This window comes from Phyllobates terribilis, unplaced genomic scaffold (assembly GCF_046119375.1).
Source record: "Phyllobates terribilis strain yellow unplaced genomic scaffold, ASM4611937v1 Scaffold_3__8_contigs__length_932513732, whole genome shotgun sequence".
NCBI lineage: Eukaryota > Metazoa > Chordata > Amphibia > Anura > Dendrobatidae > Phyllobates > Phyllobates terribilis.
Window position 1 is genome coordinate 889470843 of NW_027362763.1, and position 21265 is coordinate 889492107.

At 45.8% G+C, this 21265-nt stretch overlaps 1 protein-coding gene across 9 annotated transcripts in view; it reads left to right on the forward strand.

The window, feature by feature from the left end:
* Positions 1-3949: 3949 nt before the first annotated feature.
* The window catches only part of STXBP5 (syntaxin binding protein 5), a 503632-nt gene continuing 486316 nt past the window's right edge, over positions 3950-21265 (forward strand). For all 9 annotated transcript variants that reach the window (XM_073672694.1, XM_073672695.1, XM_073672696.1 and 6 more), the window contains exons 1-2: positions 3950-4770; positions 12480-12577. In XM_073672694.1, coding sequence (XP_073528795.1) covers positions 4624-4770; positions 12480-12577 — 245 coding nt within the window. In that variant the 5' untranslated portion in view covers positions 3950-4623. The remainder of the gene's footprint in view (positions 4771-12479; positions 12578-21265) is intronic.

Genomic DNA, 21265 nt, shown 5'->3' on the forward strand with positions numbered 1-21265 from the left:
TTACACGGAGCAGATCTGTATTACACTGAGCGGGGCTGTGTTATTACATGGAGCGGGGCTGTGTTATTACATGGAGCAGGGCTGTATTACCCGGAGCGGGGCTGTGTTATTACACGGAGCAGGGCTGTATTACCCGGAGCGGGGCTGTGTTATTACATGGTACCCGGAGCGGGGCTGTGTTATTACATGGAGCAGGGCTGTATTACCCGGAGCGGGGCTGTGTTATTACATGGAGCAGGGCTGTATTACCCGGAGCGGGGCTGTGTTATTACACGGAGCAGGGCTGTATTACCCGGAGCGGGGCTGTGTTATTACATGGAGCGGGGCTGTGTTATTACACAGAGAGGGGCTGTGTTATTACATGGAGCAGGGCTGTATTACACGGAGCAGGGCTGTATTACATGGAGCGGGGCTGTATTACATGGAGCGGGGCTGTGTTATTACACGGAGAGGGGCTGGGTTATTACACGGAGTGGGGCTGTGTTATTACACGGAGCGGGGCTGTGTTATTACACGGAGAGGGGATGTGTTATTACATGGAGCAGGGCTGTATTACATGGAGCGGGGCTGTATTATTACATGGAGCAGGGCTGTGTTATTACACGGAGTGGGGCTGTGTTATTACATGGAGCGGGGCTGTGTTATTACACGGAGTGGGGCTGTGTTATTACATGGAGCGGGGCTGTGTTATTACACGGAGTGGGGCTGTGTTATTACATGGAGCGGGGCTGTGTTATTACACGGAGAGGGGCTGTGTTATTACATGGAGCAGGGCTGTATTACACGGAGCAGGGCTGTATTACTCGGAGCAGGGCTGTATTACATGGAGCGGGGCTGTATTACATGGAGCGGGGCTGTGTTATTACACGGAGAGGGGCTGGGTTATTACACGGAGTGGGACTGTGTTATTACATGGAGCGGGGCTGTGTTATTACACGGAGAGGGGCTGTGTTATTACATGGAGCGGGGCTGTATTACACGGAGCGGGGCTGTATTATTACATGGAGCAGGGCTGTGTTATTACACGGAGTGGGGCTGTGTTATTACATGGAGCGGGGCTGTGTTATTACACGGAGTGGGGCTGTGTTATTACATGGAGCGGGGCTGTGTTATTACACGGAGTGGGGCTGTGTTATTACATGGAGCGGGGCTGTGTTATTACACGGAGAGGGGCTGTGTTATTACATGGAGCAGGGCTGTATTACACGGAGCAGGGCTGTATTACACGGAGCAGGGCTGTATTACATGGAGCGGGGCTGTATTACATGGAGCGGGGCTGTGTTATTACACGGAGCGGGGCTGGGTTATTACACGGAGTGGGGCTGTGTTATTACATGGAGCGGGGCTGTGTTATTACACGGAGAGGGGCTGTGTTATTACATGGAGCAGGGCTGTATTACACGGAGCGGGGCTGTATTATTACATGGAGCAGGGCTGTGTTATTACACGGAGTGGGGCTGTGTTATTACATGGAGCGGGGCTGTGTTATTACACGGAGTGGGGCTGTGTTATTACACGGAGCGGGGCTGTGTTATTACACGGAGTGGGGCTGTGTTATTACATGGAGCGGGGCTGTGTTATTACACGGAGAGGGGCTGTGTTATTACATGGAGCGGGGCTGTGTTATTACACGGAGCGGGGCTGGGTTATTACACGGAGTGGGGCTGTGTTATTACATGGAGCGGGGCTGTGTTATTACACGGAGAGGGGCTGTGTTATTACATGGAGCAGGGCTGTATTACACGGAGCGGGGCTGTATTATTACATGGAGCAGGGCTGTGTTATTACACGGAGTGGGGCTGTGTTATTACATGGAGCGGGGCTGTGTTATTACACGGAGTGGGGCTGTGTTATTACACGGAGCGGGGCTGTGTTATTACACGGAGTGGGGCTGTGTTATTACATGGAGCGGGGCTGTGTTATTACACGGAGAGGGGCTGTGTTATTACATGGAGCGGGGCTGTGTTATTACACGGAGAGGGGCTGTGTTATTACATTGAGCAGGGCTGTATTACATGGAGCGGGGCTGTATTATTACATGGAGCAGGGCTGTGTTATTACACGGAGTGGGGCTGTGTTATTACATGGAGCGGGGCTGTGTTATTACACGGAGTGGGGCTGTGTTATTACATGGAGCGGGGCTGTGTTATTACACGGAGTGGGGCTGTGTTATTACATGGAGCGGGGCTGTGTTATTACACGGAGAGGGGCTGTGTTATTACATGGAGCGGGTCTTGTTATTACACGGAGCAGGGCTGTATTACCCGGAGCGGGGCTGTGTTATTACATGGAGCGGGGCTGTGTTATTACACAGAGAGGGGCTGTGTTATTACATGGAGCAGGGCTGTATTACACGGAGCAGGGCTGTATTACACGGAGCAGGGCTGTATTACATGGAGCGGGGCTGTATTACATGGAGCGGGGCTGTGTTATTAAACGGAGAGGGGCTGGGTTATTACACGGAGTGGGGCTGTGTTATTACATGGAGCGGGGCTGTGTTATTACACGGAGAGGGGCTGTGTTATTACATGGAGCAGGGCTGTATTACACGGAGCGGGGCTGTATTATTACATGGAGCAGGGCTGTGTTATTACACGGAGTGGGGCTGTGTTATTACATGGAGCGGGGCTGTGTTATTACACGGAGCGGGGCTGTGTTATTACACGGAGCGGGGCTGTGTTATTACACGGAGTGGGGCTGTGTTATTACATGGAGCGGGGCTGTGTTATTACACGGAGAGGGGCTGTGTTATTACATGGAGCAGGGCTGTATTACACGGAGCAGGGCTGTATTACACGGAGCAGGGCTGTATTACACGGAGCAGGGCTGTATTACATGGAGCGGGGCTGTATTACATGGAGCGGGGCTGTGTTATTAAACGGAGAGGGGCTGGGTTATTACACGGAGTGGGGCTGTGTTATTACATGGAGCGGGGCTGTGTTATTACACGGAGAGGGGCTGTGTTATTACATGGAGCGGGGCTGTATTATTACATGGAGCAAGGCTGTGTTATTACACGGAGTGGGGCTGTGTTATTACATGGAGCGGGGCTGTGTTATTACACGGAGCGGGGCTGTGTTATTACACGGAGTGGGGCTGTGTTATTACATGGAGCGGGGCTGTGTTATTACACGGAGAGGGGCTGTGTTATTACATGGAGCAGGGCTGTATTACACGGAGCAGGGCTGTATTACATGGAGCGGGGCTATATTACATGGAGCGGGGCTGTGTTATTACACGGAGAGGGGCTGTGTTATTACATGGAGTGGGGCTGTGTTATTACACGGAGAGGGGCTGTGTTATTACATGGAGCAGGGCTGTATTACACGGAGCAGGGCTGTATTACATGGAGCAGGGCTATATTACATGGAGCGGGGCTGTGTTATTACATGGAGAGGGGCTGTGTTATTACATGGAGAGGGGCTGTGTTATTACATGGAGTGGGGCTGTGTTATTACATGGAGCGGGGCTGTGTTATTACACGGAGAGGGGCTGGGTTATTACCCGGAGCGGGGCTGTGTTATTACATGGAGCAGGGCTGTATTACACGGAGCAGGGCTGTATTACATGGAGCGGGGCTATATTACATGGAGCGGGGCTGTGTTATTACATGGAGAGGGGCTGTGTTATTACATGGAGAGGGGCTGTGTTATTACATGGAGAGGGGCTGTGTTATTACATGGAGTGGGGCTGTGTTATTACATGGAGCGGGGCTGTGTTATTACACGGAGAGGGGCTGGGTTATTACCCGGAGCGGGGCTGTGTTATTACATGGAGCAGGGCTGTGTTATTACATGGAGCAGGGCTGTATTACACGGAGCGGGGCTGTGTTATTACATGGAGCGGGGCTGTGTGACAGGACACGCACATTATAAGGTAACGGTAGACGGGGGAGGAGCCGAGGAGCCGCAGGTGACGGAGGGGGCGGGCAGTCAGAGGGGGCGGGCAGTCAGAGGGGGCGCGCTCGGCACTGACAGTTGGGCGGGGCGGGTGCACAGGCGGCAGGTGCAGCTGATCACACCGGGGACGCGGAGCTGCAGCAATCATCGCGCACGGGCTGCACCGCCGGCATCTGACTGGAGCAGCGGATCACACGGAGGACAGCGGGAACTGGCGCTAATATGGAGGCAGCGGCGCTGACAAACAGGAAAATGTGACCGTGAGGGAAGGGGAGGGGAGTAGCCGGAGAAGAGAGGAAGGAAGGGGCGGGAAGAGCTGCTGGCGGCAGCGGCTGTCACTTCCAGTGCAGCACAGGCAGGAGACAGGGATCCTCGTACACAAGCACCGAGGCTGGCACCTCTGCCCACTCCCGGGATCTCTACATGACTGGCACCAGCGGATTGTCCCCTCTTCCCGCCAGGCTCCCGGTGTACGGCGCGCGCAGGGCTTGTGGCGTCTGGAGAGGCCGATAAGCATCAGGAGCAGCCCCCTCCTAACCGTCACTCACAGCACCTGCAGCCCCAGGGCCAGGACCCTCCTGTGTGTGGGGCGCCCATCAGCCACAGCAGCACACCGAGCAGAGGAAGAAGGGAGGAGGAGAGGAAAGGTGGGGGGTGAGCGGAGAGAGGGATCTGGAGGAGGAGGAGGTGCTGGAACCAGAGGCAGAGAAGGGAAGCGGTGACCATGTGGAAATTTAAGGAATTCAGGAAGGTGCTGGACGGACTGACGGCCGCGTCCTCCTCCTCGTCATCCACTGCTTCATCCCAGCCCGGGACCCGGGAGGTGGACATCCAGGAGACGCTCCAGTCCGAGCACTTCCAGCTCTGCAAGGTGAATAGTTTTGAGCCCCATTTATTGCTGCCATTGTCATCATCTGCAGGAGGCCCTCCCCGTGTCACAGCAGCCACTGCACTGTCCTCCATCATCATCACCCCCGGGGTGCCCAGTGAAGGAGCCCTCCCCCCTCACCCCCGGGGTGCCCAGTGAAGGAGCCCTCCCCCCTCACCCCCGGGGTGCCCAGTGAAGGAGCCCTCCCCCCTCACCCCTGGGGTGCCCAGTGAAGGAGCCCTCCCCCCTCACCCCCGGGGTGCCCAGTGAAGGAGCCCTCCCCCCTCACCCCTGGGGTGCCCAGTGAAGGAGCCCTCCCCCCTCACCCCCGGGGTGCCCAGTGAAGGAGCCCTCCCCCCTCGCCCCCGGGGTGCCCAGTGAAGGAGCCCTCCCCCCTCGCCCCCGGGGTGCCCAGTGAAGGAGCCCTCCCCCCTCGCCCCCGGGGTGCCCAGTGAAGGAGCCCTCCCCCCTCGCCCCCGGGGTGCCCAGTGAAGGAGCCCTCCCCCCTCGCCCCCGGGGTGCCCAGTGAAGGAGCCCTCCCCCCCTCGCCCCCGGGGTGCCCAGTGAAGGAGCCCTCGCCCCCGGGGTGCCCAGTGAAGGAGCCCTCGCCCCCGGGGTGCCCAGTGAAGGAGCCCTCGCCCCCGGGGTGCCCAGTGAAGGAGCCCTCGCCCCCGGGGTGCCCAGTGAAGGAGCCCTCGCCCCCGGGGTGCCCAGTGAAGGAGCCCTCGCCCCTCGCCCCTCGCCCCCGGGGTGCCCAGTGAAGGAGCCCTCGCCCCTCGCCCCCGGGGTGCCCTGTGAAGGAGCCCACCACATTGCTCCCCAGACGGTCCACAGCCTGACAGCTGGCCCATGTATGGCGACCCCCACTTCCGTGGTCAGTGTGTGTATAAGGGTGAAGCTCTCTGTGTGTATCGTGTATATAATATAGGGAAGCTCATTGTATACTTATGGGGCGGACATATCATTAGTGCAACCTATGCAGTCACACAGGGGCCAGAAAGGTAAAGGGGCCACTACCACCCCTAAAGTAGCAAGTAACAGACTCAGAGGTGCTTTATGATAAACTATCAGAGTGCAAAGGCCCGTATATTCCTGCACAGGGCCTCATTGGACGTGAACCTCTGCATGAGGTTGCAGCACACTCTGTTTATTTGTGTGTAATAAATAAATATATATATAGTGAAGCACACTGCATTTATGTAAGATATAAATCTGTATATTTATTGCATGAGGGTGAAGCACGCTGTATACGTGTGTCTGTATATACTTGTCTGTCCTCTGTTCATCTCCCTATAGCCTTTATCTGATCGTCCTTTGTGGCATTTTGTGCTGGTCTCGTCCTCGGGTGGCTTGAAGGGCATATGGGAAAGCTCTGCACCATTTACAGTTCTTTTTGGGCTGTATTTGCTGAGATCAGGCTCCCCCCACCTTGTCAATGCTGCCTCCTCCTCCTCCTCCTGTCAATGTCCCCCTTCTGATAGCCGTAATGTCAGCTGTTGTCAGGCTGGCTCTTGTTGATGTGTTTAGTCATTGGTCCTCCATCCTCCTGCCCGTCTTAGGACATGTCCTTTCTCCCCTTGTCATGTTTTGCACTGGGTTTGGGGGGGGGATGCTGTTCCCAGTCCTGCCAGTTGTGTGGGCAGCGCTAGTAGATGCTTTATCTGGTGACCGGTCAGGTATAACCAGGGTGGAGATGGGCATTTGTGCTCAGTAGGTCAGTGAGGGTGCAGGCTGATGGCACAGCTGATTGCACATGGCAGGCAGATATAATGATGACTTCTGGCTGATGCACTCTGTACATTGGTTTCTATTGCAGAGATTTGTGAGATGTAATAGTGGATGCTTTGGTTGTCTGATACTGATATATATATAGCAGTGAAGCAGATCTGGTCTGGACAGACTCAAGCGTAATGCAATGTGTACACAGCTGATCCTCCAGTGCAGGGCATCTGTCTGTGTATCTAATCAATGGACTGACAGAGTCGAGGAACCTGGTAACCAAGGCAGCCATAACATCACGGCTGCCTTTTACAGTTGAGTCATGGTAATGGAGGTCAGTAGATGCACGGTTTCTCCAGCCCCCAATGGGATGCTATGCTATAACCATTAATAGCAGCCATCACAGTGACAAAAGGGGTCATCCTTTCTGTAAATGGATGGAGCCGAGGGCTGTCGTAAAGATGTGACAGCCATCACAATAGCCCCTGTACTAGCGCTAGTCACAGGCTCCCAGAAATGCTACCTGGATTCTGCAGGTGCTGTCTGGGGAGAAGATGGGCGGTATACAAGTACTCAGCGACTGCCCGGCTTCATTATGTAAACTGCCTACAATGGTGAAGGGAGGGATAGAGATAATGGATGCATTTAGGGCCCTTTTTAAGAATTGAATTCTCTAATATATTAGTTACAATGGCCCACAATGAGGCATGTAGTAATCTTTCAGTAGGTCCCTTACTCCTTCTGTGAAAGGCCTGATTTAAGATATCTGTTTTCTCTTGTGTTTAGTCCATTTTTTTACAATTGGAACACGTACCCATCAAAGTCTATAACCATGTTCTCATATCATTTTTTTTCAGAATGATTGCAAAATAAATGAGGACATGTGTTATTTTTTTCATCTGATTTGTGGATTAAACCCTCAATTTCGAATGAATTGATATAAAAAACAAAACACTAAACAGGTAGCACTCATCCATGGGTAAAACTGTCTGCATGTGATGTACACAGAGCTTCACCATCACTATGTACAGTATAGTGCTGTTTATTACTGTTTAATGGGTAGGAGAATTTTTTTCTTTGTGTATTACTAAAAGCAGCTGTTATGCTAATGGTGAAAACTGACACGTATATAAAAAATGGATCCGAATAAGAACCAGCACACTTAAATGTTTTAGTTTTGTTTGTGTATGCAAAAAAACCCTGATGTGAATGAGGCCTAATTCTCAATCCATCAGAGATATTATAACCACATTGGACATTGTACCCCCACCATGAAGAATTGTCTACACCAACTTATTAGACAGTCGCCATCCAACTTTGAAATTGAAAGCCATGAGCCTACAATGATGTATAAACCTGTCAAGAATGGCCGCTGTGACTGATCACAACTATTGTGTGTGACCAGCGGGGCTAAAATGTCCACTCTTCTGGTTAAGACGTGGAAATGTAATACGGTGCATCTATAAGTGACAGGACTGCTATATACTGTTGACAATGCTGGTTTTCTTACATTAAAAGTTGATGGCAAATGCAGTGACTGGGCCACACAAATCATAGCCCACCATATATTTATTTATGTAAGTGTCTGGGTGTTACTGACCATTTGCAGTCCAGCGGTAGTGTGGATGCTCCCTACAGAATGCAGCCATGTGCACAGTGCATCTATACACAGGGGGCCGTGAGTGTCGCCCAATAATGCATTCTGTATGCACTATATGCTTCATGTATGAAAACAAAAATGGCGGTACTGCAGACAACAACTAGATAGCAATTGCTGTAAGCACCCCTTCTAGTAGCCAAATGTTAGTAAGTTAGCTAATTAACTTCTTGTAATGGGGTGAAAAAATCCTTAAAGCACCACTCCAGCATATTTTTTTCCTATCTTTTTGTTAGGTATCCCATATGTAAGTGCAATGCAAGTAGTTACAGACTTGCTAGTCAGCGTCTACATCTGTTTTAAGCTCCTCTGCGGTTGCTGCGGCACGACTTGACTGCTTGTAACCCGTCTGATCACTGTGTTCCCGAAGACATTTTTCCTATTTCAAGTCTATTGGACTCAGAACAAGGCTACAGAGTCTAAATTTCCCATAGAGGTACATGGAGAAGATATTTTAAAAGGTGACCTCCGCTTCACACATCATCCACTGTGTGAATTGGCCGGTCACAACTGCAGTCATGTGGTGCCAGAATGGGACTAAAATCTGGTAAAGACAGCGACCGGTGAATCTAAGACTTACATGTGTTACTAATATATGTGATCCCTAACAAAGGGTTAAAAGACCCCAGAAAAAATGCTTGAATGGTGCTTAATAGGGAACCTGCCATCTGCTACCAAATCCACAGGCAGCATGAATCAGGCTGGCGGCATTATTGTATCCATGTATGAAACACAGAATTGTATGTGCTATAGCTAATGGGGTTCTTGCTGACATTTGTGACAGGTCTACTACTGTCCCTTGTACCACACATTACCGCTCCCTCTGGGACTGTGTAAAGACTGTGCAAGCAAAACATTTTTTATTGGTGGCATTCACTCTGCTGAACTTTGCACTCTGTAAAACTGTCCGTAATGGGATTTTTTTTTGTTTTTTTTTAGTAGTGATTAGGCTTGAATTAAAGGCTTTCTAAAAATATCTGCACATTGAGTCCAAATGTCTCTGAAAACCTGCAATAATTTGTCAATCCTCGTTGAGCAGAACATAACTAGAAAAGATATGAGGCGGCTGTATGGAGCTGGAGAGCTGCCCGATCTCCTGCATCACAATATTGTGTTATTCTATACCTTTACAGAAGTAAATGTGATACTCCATGAGTAAATGTGTTACAGGCCTACAAAACTGTACATTGTAATTGAATCCATGCGCAGAAAGCAAGCACTAGTGACAGGATACATTTATTATTAGACACATGGTAGATGGTAATTTGCTCTACAGTAGCGGAGAACAAATTTCTTGGCTTTGGCATAGATACACATTAATGCGATGTCCTTATATTTATAGATCACGGTAAATGTATAGGAAAATAGGAATAACACTAGTCAATAAGTGCGTAGCTGTTGGTAAGATTTCGTGTGGTTGCTGCCAGTCATGGGCATATTATGTGTGAGGGGGTCACTTCCTGGGGACTTCACCTTGCAGATTCAGTTAAATACATTTTTATGTATCATTTATCAAGTGTTGGAAACTTTTAGTCTGTGAATCAAAAACTCTTAAGGTCTCGTTCTGACATCCATTTTTAATGGATGTGTTTTTTCATGGACGGAACATATACCTACTAATTCCTATGTATCACTTCTCATGTTGGGCGTTAATGGGCCTCAATTATTAAAGTCTAAAGTATTATTAAAGTATTAAAGTGATGCACAGTAAACCGTTTATTCATTCGCATATCTGTTCTCACCCTTTTTTTTTTTTTTCCTTTTGGGGGTCGGCTACAATCGCATAGTGTAAAGTACATAGTGTCACTAGTATATCTTTGATGGCATTCAGCCTCACAATACTTTCTGCAGGCGTATTAGATTTGTAATAAGCTTTCTGGTTCTTCAAATCACCCCATTGTTCCTGGATTTGGCTGATTACTTGAATTCTCCATTGTTTTGTCTGTCAAGTCTCTTTCCATCTCTATTCCTTTTTCTTGTGTTTCCATGTGCGTACAGATGCTTTACTGTATCCTCTTCTTTAATGGACTGCAGTTTTCATTCAGTGCACCAGATATTTCTGAGAATGAGGGAGGGAGCAGCTCCAAAACTGCAGCCGAGTGGATGTTGATCCTTTCATTGTCGATTTTTTCCCCTAATGAAATAGCTTTGTGAAATAAACTGCCTAATGTAGATCTACTGTAAGGTTAGATGTTGTCCAGCGGCTCTGTATCATAGCATAATATGATTTCGTTCTGGGCATGGTAGAACTGCCTGTATGGTTTCCAGAATTTAATAATACTTGTAGATGTTTAGCAGGTAGTGCTTTGTGCTTAGGCTTGATATAGTATCCATATTGTAAGATACATATGTTATTCTACTTCAGGTTACGACAACTCCTAAATTATTGATGCAATTAAATTCTGGGGATGTTTCATCATCTGGTTAAATTAGAATTTCATATTAATCGTATTTTTTTTTTTTTTAACTCTTTATTTATATATATTTTTTTCCTTAAATGTTCATCACATAATAATAATGAATAATACATTCCTTCACCCCCCCCCCCCCCTACACACCTCCCCTCATGAAATGTTGCATTTTCTCACTGGCTATTAAGTCAAATATTATACTCATTGCAGCAGTAGATTGGCTCTGTCTCCTGTTGACTTCTGTAGAAGTAATTTGTGAGAATGCTGACCTGTGCAAAGGACATTGAAGGGAGGAGGAAGAGGTTAGCTGTGACCATTGACTACAATGAATGGTGGATCCTGTATTACCTATTGTATATAGAGGAGTCTTCTGTGATGGTAAAGTTATCTGTATGAGACAGGAAGCATGAGTCTAGTATGAAAATTGCATAACTTGTTTTTTATATTGTTCTGAAAAGTTTGGAATTAAAAAAAAAAAAAAAACCCTCAATTTTAATAATTTCTAATTACATATTCCTTGTAAGGCAGTTGTCAAATTATTTATATAGGTGTGACTGAATCTAGTTTGCTGTGACCACAAGACATTGTTGTCTTAACGTTTGCAGCAACATCTTTGTACACATGGTATCCGCATCATATGGATCCAGAATATGGCACCGTTAAAAGCCGTCCATCCCTACTGTATCTTAATGTGCCTACAGCCCCACATGGAGAGTTTTCTACAGATTCATTGTGAATTCAAGTGTGTGGGGAAAAATCAATGCATGTGATGTTAGAGGTTTTTCCACCTAGAAATATTGTTTTTAGTGGCGTAGAAGGGGCCTCATGGAATACTCATGAGTCTGTAATAAAGATCTAAGTGATCTTAACCAGAAGAAAAGCTGTTGATTTTCAGATACATTTGTTTCATAAACACCGAATTAAAGGAGTGGTCTAGAGCCTGGGACAAAGGCCGATTGTAAAATCAAAACAAAGCAAGGAGTTGTGGTCAGCAGTCAGTAAATCCGCCTCCTTTCTCCCAGGTGAAGCGAGGATGAGGATGACCTGTAATACAGTTGTTGGTTAATAGCAGTATGGTAGCTGGGGTGACCTTTTTTAACTTTTTAAAGTGACACTTTTCAGTTTTATATTTACTTGTAGTATTTAGGATCTGGATACCAGGTATATGCTGTCTGCAGATGTACATATTTATTGTGAGTTGATTATAACATAATACATTTATTTATGTTGTGCATTTCTTTTCCCTAATATTGATAGTCTCAAGTTTTTTTTTTTTTGTTTTTTTAATGTGATTGAACCAGCTATGTTTGCGACAAGATATAGGAAACATTTTTGGCAGGCCAGACCTATAGTGCACGCTGTGTGACAGCATGTTTTACTGTCCTGTGACGATTTCAACATTTTTGATCAATTCAGGTTGTAATTACATGAAATTTGTTGGTTTTTACAAAATCCTGCAAGTCAAGAACATTAAACAGTCTGATCTGTGCAGGTCCGGAAGAGCTGAAAAGATTTTGCATAACTTTAAGTAATTTCAGTTTCTGCTCATTCTGAACCGGAGTCCATTGGGCGGCCTTATCACTGATTTTACATCTATCAATGTAAGCACACTACTACACGATGGGCTGTTAATCAGTGAGTAGTGCCGCCCCCTGGACTTCCAGGCAAATAAACAGCAGGGATTTAATTTCAAAAATCAGTTATACAGAATATTTTTCAACAAATTGATGTATATCAATCTGTTCAGCTCTTTTGCTCTGTATCCTGCTGCCTACAGATTGGATATTGAACGCTGCCAGGTTCCCTTTAAGTCTTCAGTGCTGGATCTTTAAGCCTTTCTATGTAACTCTACTGTATGAACATGTAAATATATTTTATAGGTTTAACAAGATACTAACATTTCTCTTGTTTTCTTTTGTGGTTAGACTGTTCGCCATGGATTTCCCTTTGAGCCGTCCTCAATGGCATTTGATCCCGTGCAGAAGATTCTTGCAATTGGCACAAATCATGGAGCTCTAAGGCTGTATCCTTTTTTTCTTATCTAACGAAGCAACAGATAATGTCAGAGGAAGTGTACAGACACAGATCTCGTGGTAACAGGTACTTTGTCAGAAAATATGATGCCAAATATAACTTTCAAATAAAAAATTAATGGAAAAGTGAAATGTCATAGTAGGTTTTTGCTAAGTAATCTGAGTGCACTCTGATGTAGGATCAGCGTTCCTGATTCCATCAATGTGTCACTAGACTTTTTTTTTTTTTTTCTGTTTCAATACAATCAGTGTTTTATCGGCAGTAGAATATCACTACAGGACAACTGGCCTCATGTCTTCTAGTTCAGCACTGCCCCCAGCGCTCTGTCATTATACAATGTACACATAAAGCTGCCAGTCAGTGGCGTGGGTGGGATTATACAGGAATCAGCATTCTGAGCACTGCTAGAATCAGTTTTCTCTACTGCAGATCTATCACCATTGCTGCACCCAGTAAATGAAGTGATACATCGCTGGAATCAGGGTCTATGCCTCTTCACTATGCTGCTGTCAGATTACATAGCAAAAACCTGCATATATATATATATATATATATATATATATATATATATATATATATATATATATATATATATATATATATATATATATATATCTCTCGCAGTCTAATAAAGCTAAGATATATTGATGTACTCATGGTTATGATTGCTTATATATATGAATGATGTACAGAACAGGCCAAAAGTTTGGACACACCTTCTCATTTAAAGATTTTTCTGTATTTTCATGACTATGAAAATTGTACATTCACACTGAAGGCATCAAAACTATGAATTAACACATGGGGAATTATATACTTAACAAAAAAGTGTGAAACAACTGAAAATATGTCTTATATTCTAGGTTCTTCAAAGTAGCCACCTTTTGCTTTGCTGACTGCTTTGGCATTCTGTTCATGAGCTTCAAGAGGTAGTCACAGGTATTCACTTCACAGGTGTGCCCTGTCAGGTTTAATAAGTGGGATTTCTTGCCTTATAAATGGGGTTGGGACCATCAGTTGTGTTGTGCAGAAGTCTGGTGGATACACAGCTGATAGTCCTACTGAATAGACTGTTAGAATTTGTATTATGGCAAGAAAAAAGCAGCTAAGTAAAGAAAAAGGAGTGGCCATCATTACTTTAAGAAATGAAGGTCAGTCAGTGTGAAAAATTGGGCAAACTTTGAAAGTGTCCCCAAGTGCAGTTGCAAAAACCATCAAGTGCTACAAAGAAACTGGCTCACATGAGGACCGCCCCAGGAAAGGAAGACCAAGAGTCACCTCTGCTTCTGAGGATAAGTTTATCCGAGTCACCAGCCTCAGAAATCACAGGTTAACAGCAGCTCAGATTAGAGACCAGGTCAATGCCACACAGAGTTCTAGCAGCAGACACATCTCTACAACAACTGTTAAGAGGAGACTTTGTGCAGCAGGCCTTCATGGTAAAATAGCTGCTAGGAAACCACTGCTAAGGACAGGCAACAAGCAGAAGAGACTTGTTTGGGCTAAAGAACACAAGGAATGGACATTAGACCAGTGGAAATCTGTGCTTTGGTCTGATGAGTCCAAATTTGAGATCTTTGCTTCCAACCACCGTGTCTTTGTACGACACAGAAAAGGTGAACGGATGGACTCTACATGCCTGGTTCCCACCATGAAGCATGGAGGAGGAGGTGTGATGGTGTGGGGGTGCTTTGCTGGTGACACTGTTGGGGATTTATTCAAAATTGAAGGCATACTGAACCAGCATGGCTACCACAGCATCTTGCAGCGGCATGCTATTCCATCCGGTTTGCGTTTAGTTGGACCATCATTTTATTTTTCAACAGGACAATGACCCCCAAACACACCTCCAGGCTGTGTAAGGGCTATTTGACCAAGAAGGAGAGTGATGGGGTGCTACGCCAGATGACCTGGCCTCCACAGTCACCAGACCTGAATCCAATCGAGATGGTTTGGGGTGAGCTGGACCGCAGAGTGAAGGCAAAAGGGCAAACAAGTGCTAAGCATCTCTGGGAACTCCTTCAAGATTGTTGGAAGACCATTTCCGGTGACTACCTCTTGAAGCTCATCAAGAGAATGCCAAGAGTGTGCAAAGCAGTCCTCAAAGCAAAAGGTGGCTACTTTGAAGAACCTAGAATATAAGACATATTTTCAGTTGTTTCACACTTATTTGTTAAGTATATAATTCCACATGTGTTAATTCATAGTTTTGATGCCTTCAGTGTGAATGTACAATTTTCATAGTCATGAAAATACAGAAAAATCTTTAAATGAGAAGGTGTGTCCCAACTTTTGGTCTGTACTGTATATACTTTTTTTGTTTGTTTGTTTTATTTCTTTAACTTTATGAAATGTTTCCTTTTTTAAGTCAGAGTAGGAGGCTGCAACCATTTTGATTGCATACATAATGTCAGTCACAGACAGGCTCCTGCTGTGGCTCGTGTGAGCACTGCTCAAACACACAGGCAATCAAAATGATGTAAGTAGGTGTCAGTCTGTGTAGGGCAATTTGTGATATGCAGATACAGTACGTCTTGGTGCCTTCGTTAGGCTTTAATGTATGTACTTGTTTATTATTTTTTAAGTGGAGCATGCACAAAGATAAAACAAGAGCGTGTTCATCTGCACTGCACTTGTATCCAGAGAACCAAATCAATGCTCCTGATGCCTGTGTGATATTGACAGTGTCCTGCTCATGCTGTGCGCTTATTACTCAGTGCTGTAAAGGGGATATTCTGAATGAGCCGCCTGGAAGAGGATATCAAGAAAAATCAGCTAAAAAGCAAACAGTGCGATGGGCCATTGCAGTTTTTCAGATATAGAAATTGCATTTCTGTGTGTGTGTAATACAAATAAATTTATATATATAATTTGTATTACACACACCATATTATAATGTGTGTGTATATGTTGTCACGCCCAGTCAACAGAGTAGAAGAGAAGCGGCTGCTCTGTTGTTGTGACATCAGCAGAAGCTGTGGAATCGCTGGCAGAGATCGGCGGCAGGCAGAAGGGGCAGGTAGTTTGCATCTACCTGCCTGTTAGTTCTTTGGCCCATAGTAAAAATAAATAAATAAAATGGTCCTGAATAACCCTTTTAACTCCCCAAAACACTTCAGATAGCTGCTGGCCAAATGATTGGAGGACAGCCATCTTGCCTGACTTTCCTAGGCACAGGAGTGCTCTGTGTGGCCAAGCGCTCCGGTGTTCTCTATATGAGGGTCACTAACAGACCTCTCTGGCGGCAACTTATCTCTAGAGAACATAAGGATCGCCAGTCCGAAATTGGACATAACATATCCTTATCTTTCCCGGCACTCATCTGTTGAGAGGGCTCCCATACACACTACTTTTGGCCAAATCTGTTGATAGTGGTGGCTTCAACTGGTGTGTGTGTGTGTGTGTGTGTGTGTGTGTGTGTGTGTTTATGGAGACTTCAGAATAATTCCTGAACAGTTCTTTGATTACTTTCTGAAGAGCACTTTATCGTAGAAGTATGGCTTGTTTTCTACTGTATTTTGAGTGATGTGTTGGATAACGTTAATTTCACAAGGTGTTTTCTACTACTGGTGTTGATGACCTATCCTATGACATTGATTACCTTTCCTTTTCTATATACAGTCAATATCAGACATTTGGGTTCTGACCGCCTCCCAACCCCGTTGGTCAGTTATCGGTTCAGCCAGTGGCCGGTCACACTGTTTGGTGGCCGCTAGCAGGGGGGTAACAGCTGATCGTTTCAGGTTTTAACACTTGGCATTCCTATCTGATATTGTTGACCCATCCAAAGGTCACCATGTCAGGGGGCAATCCCTTTAAGTTGAGGTTAAGGCTAAGAGCTTCTGCTGTAGTTGTAGCAATTTTACAACTCTATAGTGAAAATGTTGTATTTTGTGATTTGCTCAGAAGGTAGATGTTGGAACAGTGTCAACTCATTCTGCATACCGTAGTCTCATGTTATATTAATGCAAATAACCTTAGGCTGCATGATTTTACAATAAATCATATCAGTGAAAAATTTTACCTGAATATTTCTGCCTAAAGTAGAGACGACCATTATCACTAGGTGAGTTTTTTTTCTTGAGTGATGTGATTCAGAGGATTACGCAGGTTTTGCCTCAAGTATTTCAATACATTGATTACGCAGTGTGTAGCCTACGCAGATCTTTCTTGTAGGGCTCTATTGACCTCACCACTAAACCTTCCATCAGACGTATACATTGACAGTATTGACCAGCCAAAGGCTCCCATGCTTGCCATGTGAGATGCCACTGAAAAGCTTACACAGTAATGGTTTTCCTTTACAGTACAAAATAATTGTGCAGATTTATATCAACGTAATGGTGGCCAAAGGGACAGTCTCTTAACCAATGGGTAATTGGAGACCTGTGGATACATTTGATATATGAACCTGAGAGCACTACATTTCAGCACAAATATTAAGTGAACAGCTCCTTAGCTGTGCCTATAGACATTAACAAGAACTTCAATATAGAGACTGAGACCCTGGTTCCATCAGTTTGGCTATTACTAGGTTGATTGCTGTAGTTTTGATAAAATTACTGTTTATTCAGCAGGAGATTTACTACAGGACTTGCTGCCATGTAGATCTTCATATTCATGAGCTGTGTATAATCACACTCCCACTATTGATTGGCAGCTTTCTGTGTACACTGTGCATAGGCTGAAAGCTGCCAATCAGTGATGTGGCAGGGTAACACAGAGCTCAGCATTCAGAGAGCTGCTAGATCTGCAGCAGATAAAACAGGAATTTTATCAAAACTATAGCAAGCAGCCGAGTAAGTGACGCACTCAATCTGTCAGATACTGTTTCCCACAAGCTCAGTAGCTCCAGCGTTATATGGAGGCTTTTTCTCTACCTTTCTTCATCTAAAGTAGCAGATCTGGTTGATGAAATATTTGGGAAAATAACTGTTATTTGAATAATATACCATTGAGCAATATTTAGGCTCTAGGTTACAATTTGTAGGCTGCAACACAATAAAACTGTTGCGGGACCTATGCTCCTATAAAATGTCACATAATGGAAGGCTCCATTCTTATCCAGTCTAAATGTATGTGATCAATGCCCACTCTGTACCTCTGCTTCCCGAATTGTGCTGATCTGATGAAACAAATTGTAAACAGAAGTATCAGCAGCTTCCTTTGTCCTATTATTATTATTATTGTATTTTGTGTGCATTGTGTCCTTTTAATGTATAGCCAGGATTTACTTTCTCAGCATCCTGCACATGTGCTGTGTAGATTGTTTTCTTGTACATTCACTTCATCAGTGTACCATTGGCAGCGTTTCCGGTAATGACTAACTGTAAGGAGGACGGTTAGCGGAACTGTGGCTGAACCTGATTGTGTCGCATGTGAAGGAGAAGATGCTCAGCTGATTAAGAATTCAGTGACAGCTGGGGCTTTGCTTTATGTATAGGAAACTGGGTGATATGATCCATTTCTGTAACAGGAGGAAGTGGAAATCTTTCCTTTTTACATATCAATCTGTGCAAATTGTGGTCTGCTTCAAGCTGCCTTTGGCATCAGTCTGTTATTGAATAAGGACATAATTGTGGAAACTGCCTTCTACCATTGTGGGTGTTTTTTTGTAGTTTTATTTTAGATTTTACATACATGCATATAATTTTTATAATGAATTTTAGCTCGTATTCTAAAAAAAAATGCTTTAATGAGCTTCCATAGATGAGACTTTGGCCATATGGTATGTTTAAATACATACCAGATGTATACTTTTTTCTTCGGTTAATAGTATGAGGCTATGATGACTCATGACTGTGGATAATGATGACTCATGTATGCATACATGCACCCCTTTCTTTTAGCTTGACTTCTGGTCAGGCCGCAAAACGTCACTCTTGATTCTGATTGCTGCAGCTTGTTTTTGTTATTCTTTTGTTAACAATAACGTTTCACATATTTTATTTCCTTGTTTATATAATACAAAGACAATTTTACAGCAGCGAGAGAACTTGGTAAGGAAAATCTCATGCTTCCAGGCTGTACTTCTACATTAGTAGTATTTTTTGGCATTTGTCGCCTTTCTTTTTTTGCACATTTAGCAAGAACCTGTGTAATTTACATTACTTTGTATTATTCGGTCATCCATGACAGCACCACGTGAGAGAGAGGATCCGCCCATCAAGGACCGGAAACCTACAGGTTAAAAAGGGCGGCCCTCTCTTTCCGCCTCAGTTTAGGTTTCCTGTCCATGATGGGGGACCTTGCAGGCTTACCTGCAGAAGATGGACTCCTGTCCCAGAGAGGGCCACAGCAGGTGGTTGGAGCCGGTCCGTCCCGGTCCTCTGGAGACGCCATGGCAGGGCTCATGGGGGCGCCTCCGTGAGCGTTGCGGCAGGCGCGACATCGCCTCACGGGAGGTAGATGTCCGCCAGGTGTGGGGCCGCTAGCGGGCTTCCCCCCCCTCCCCTCGCTACCGCTTGCAGGAGATCCAGGTCGCGCCGGCGGCGCACGTGACGGGCGCGACCTTCTGACGCGACTTCCGGTGCGCCGGACAGGAAGCCCTGTGACGTCACCGGAAGGGGCGGGGCTCGTTTGAATTTTTTGGCGCGAGCAGCTGAACGCCGGAGACCATGTCGGTCTTAAAGAGTTTGGGGTGGTTTCTAAATTTAGAAAAATCTAGACTATCTCCACTCAAGGTACAACAATATCTGGGGGTCATATTAGATTCCAGGAAACTGCTATGTTGTCTTCCAGAAGAGAAAATTGATAGAATCCGGGAGTTGGTAGAACAATGTATACGTAAACCTTCTATGTCACTCCGTAAGGCCATGTCACTATTGGGAACCTTCACCTCCACTTTTCCTGCGGTTCGTTGGTCACAATTGCATTCAAGAGCCTTTCAGTGGGATGTGTTGTACAATAACGCAGCTTTAGAGGGGCATCTAGACCGTAAGTTTACGCTAGGTCCTCGTGCCATATGGTCCCTTCGTTGGTGGTTGCGACAAGACAATCTTGCTAAAGGGGTTCCCTGGGAATGTAGTCCAACTGCAGTCTTGTCCACTGATGCAAGTGCTACAGGTTGGGGAGCTCACTTTGAAGGGAAATTAGTGCAGGGAACCTGGTCAAGCAGTGAGCAACAGTTGTCATCAAATGTTAAGGAGCTTCTGGCGGTGCAGCATGCGTTCAACGAGTTCCTTATATATTTTCAGGACCAGCATGTCCGTGTACTCTCGGACAATCAAGTCACGGTAGCTTACATAAACCACCAAGGGGGAACCCGCTCAAGAAACTTGATGAGGGTAGCGAACGCACTTCTGCTGAAAGCCGAAGATCACTGTCTCTCTCTTTCGGCTACTCATGTAAAAGGCAAGGAAAACATCACAGCGGATTTCCTCAGCCGTACTTCTGTAAAAGAAGGAGAGTGGTCCCTAAATACACAAATATTCTCCAGAATCGCAGAGATGTGGGGCCTTCCGACTGTGGACTTATTCGCAACAAGAGCCAATCGGAAAGTGGAAAATTTTTGTTCCTTAGACCCCAGAGAAGGACCCCTGGCAGTGGACGCCTTTATGGTTCCCTGGAGGTTTCCTCTGGCATATGCCTTCCCTCCCATGATCCTGCTCCCAGCGGTGATAAAAAAGATCAGGGCAGACCGGGCCAGAGTGATACTCGTATGTCCCTTTTGGCCCAAAAGACCGTGGTTCCCTTGTCTCCGGAAGATGTCCATATCAGATCCCTGGGTTCTTCCGGAGATTCCGGACCTCCTCACTCAAGGGCCACTTTCCCATCCTCCAACCCCGAGTCTACATTTGACGGCGTGGAATTTGAGAGGGTGTTATTGACCAACAAAGGATTCCCCGCAAATGTAGTGAATACTCTCCTGGCTAGCAGAAAACCTGTTACCACCCGTATTTATGCCAGGACCTGGAGGAAGTTTCTGTCCTTTGCAGAAGTTAAGGTGGAGGAGGGGCCCCCTATTGGGAAAATTCTGGAATTTCTGCAGCAAGGCTTAGAATTAGGTCTCACTACCAGTACCTTGAAAGTACAGGTGTCGGCGTTGGGAGCTTTATTTTCTTCCAATATTGCAGATAACTATTGGATAGGCCGTTTTATAAAAGCTTCCTTTAGGTGTAGACCCATTACCAAAGCAAAGATGTCTCCCTGGGATTTGAATTATGTCTTAGATGCCTTGACCAGTCCTCCTTTTGAGCCACTAGATTTAGTCTCCCCCAAAATTATTTTCCTAAAGACGGTCCTGTTAGTAGCCCTAACTTCAGCCAGGAGAGTCAGTGACCTACAGGCCCTTTCAATATGCCCTCCATTCACGCAAATTCTGGACGATAGGATTATATTAAAACCTGATCCAGCCTTTCTTCCTAAAGTTGCCACTCGATTCCATAGAACCCAGGAAATAGTTCTCCCAACTTTTTGCTTTCCGCCCAAAAATCAAAAAGAGGAGAGACTTCACACTTTAGACGTTAGGAGGTGCGTACTAAGGTACTTAGAAGTATCACATGGCTTTAGAAAGGATAAGTCCCTATTTATTTGCTGTCAGGGGGCTAGGAAAGGTTGTAAGGCCTCAAAGGCTACAATCGCTAGATGGATCAAGGAGGCCATTTCCCTCGCATACTCCTCAGGGGATAAAGATACCGGAGGGATTGAGGGCGCATTCTACCAGAGCGGTGTCAAC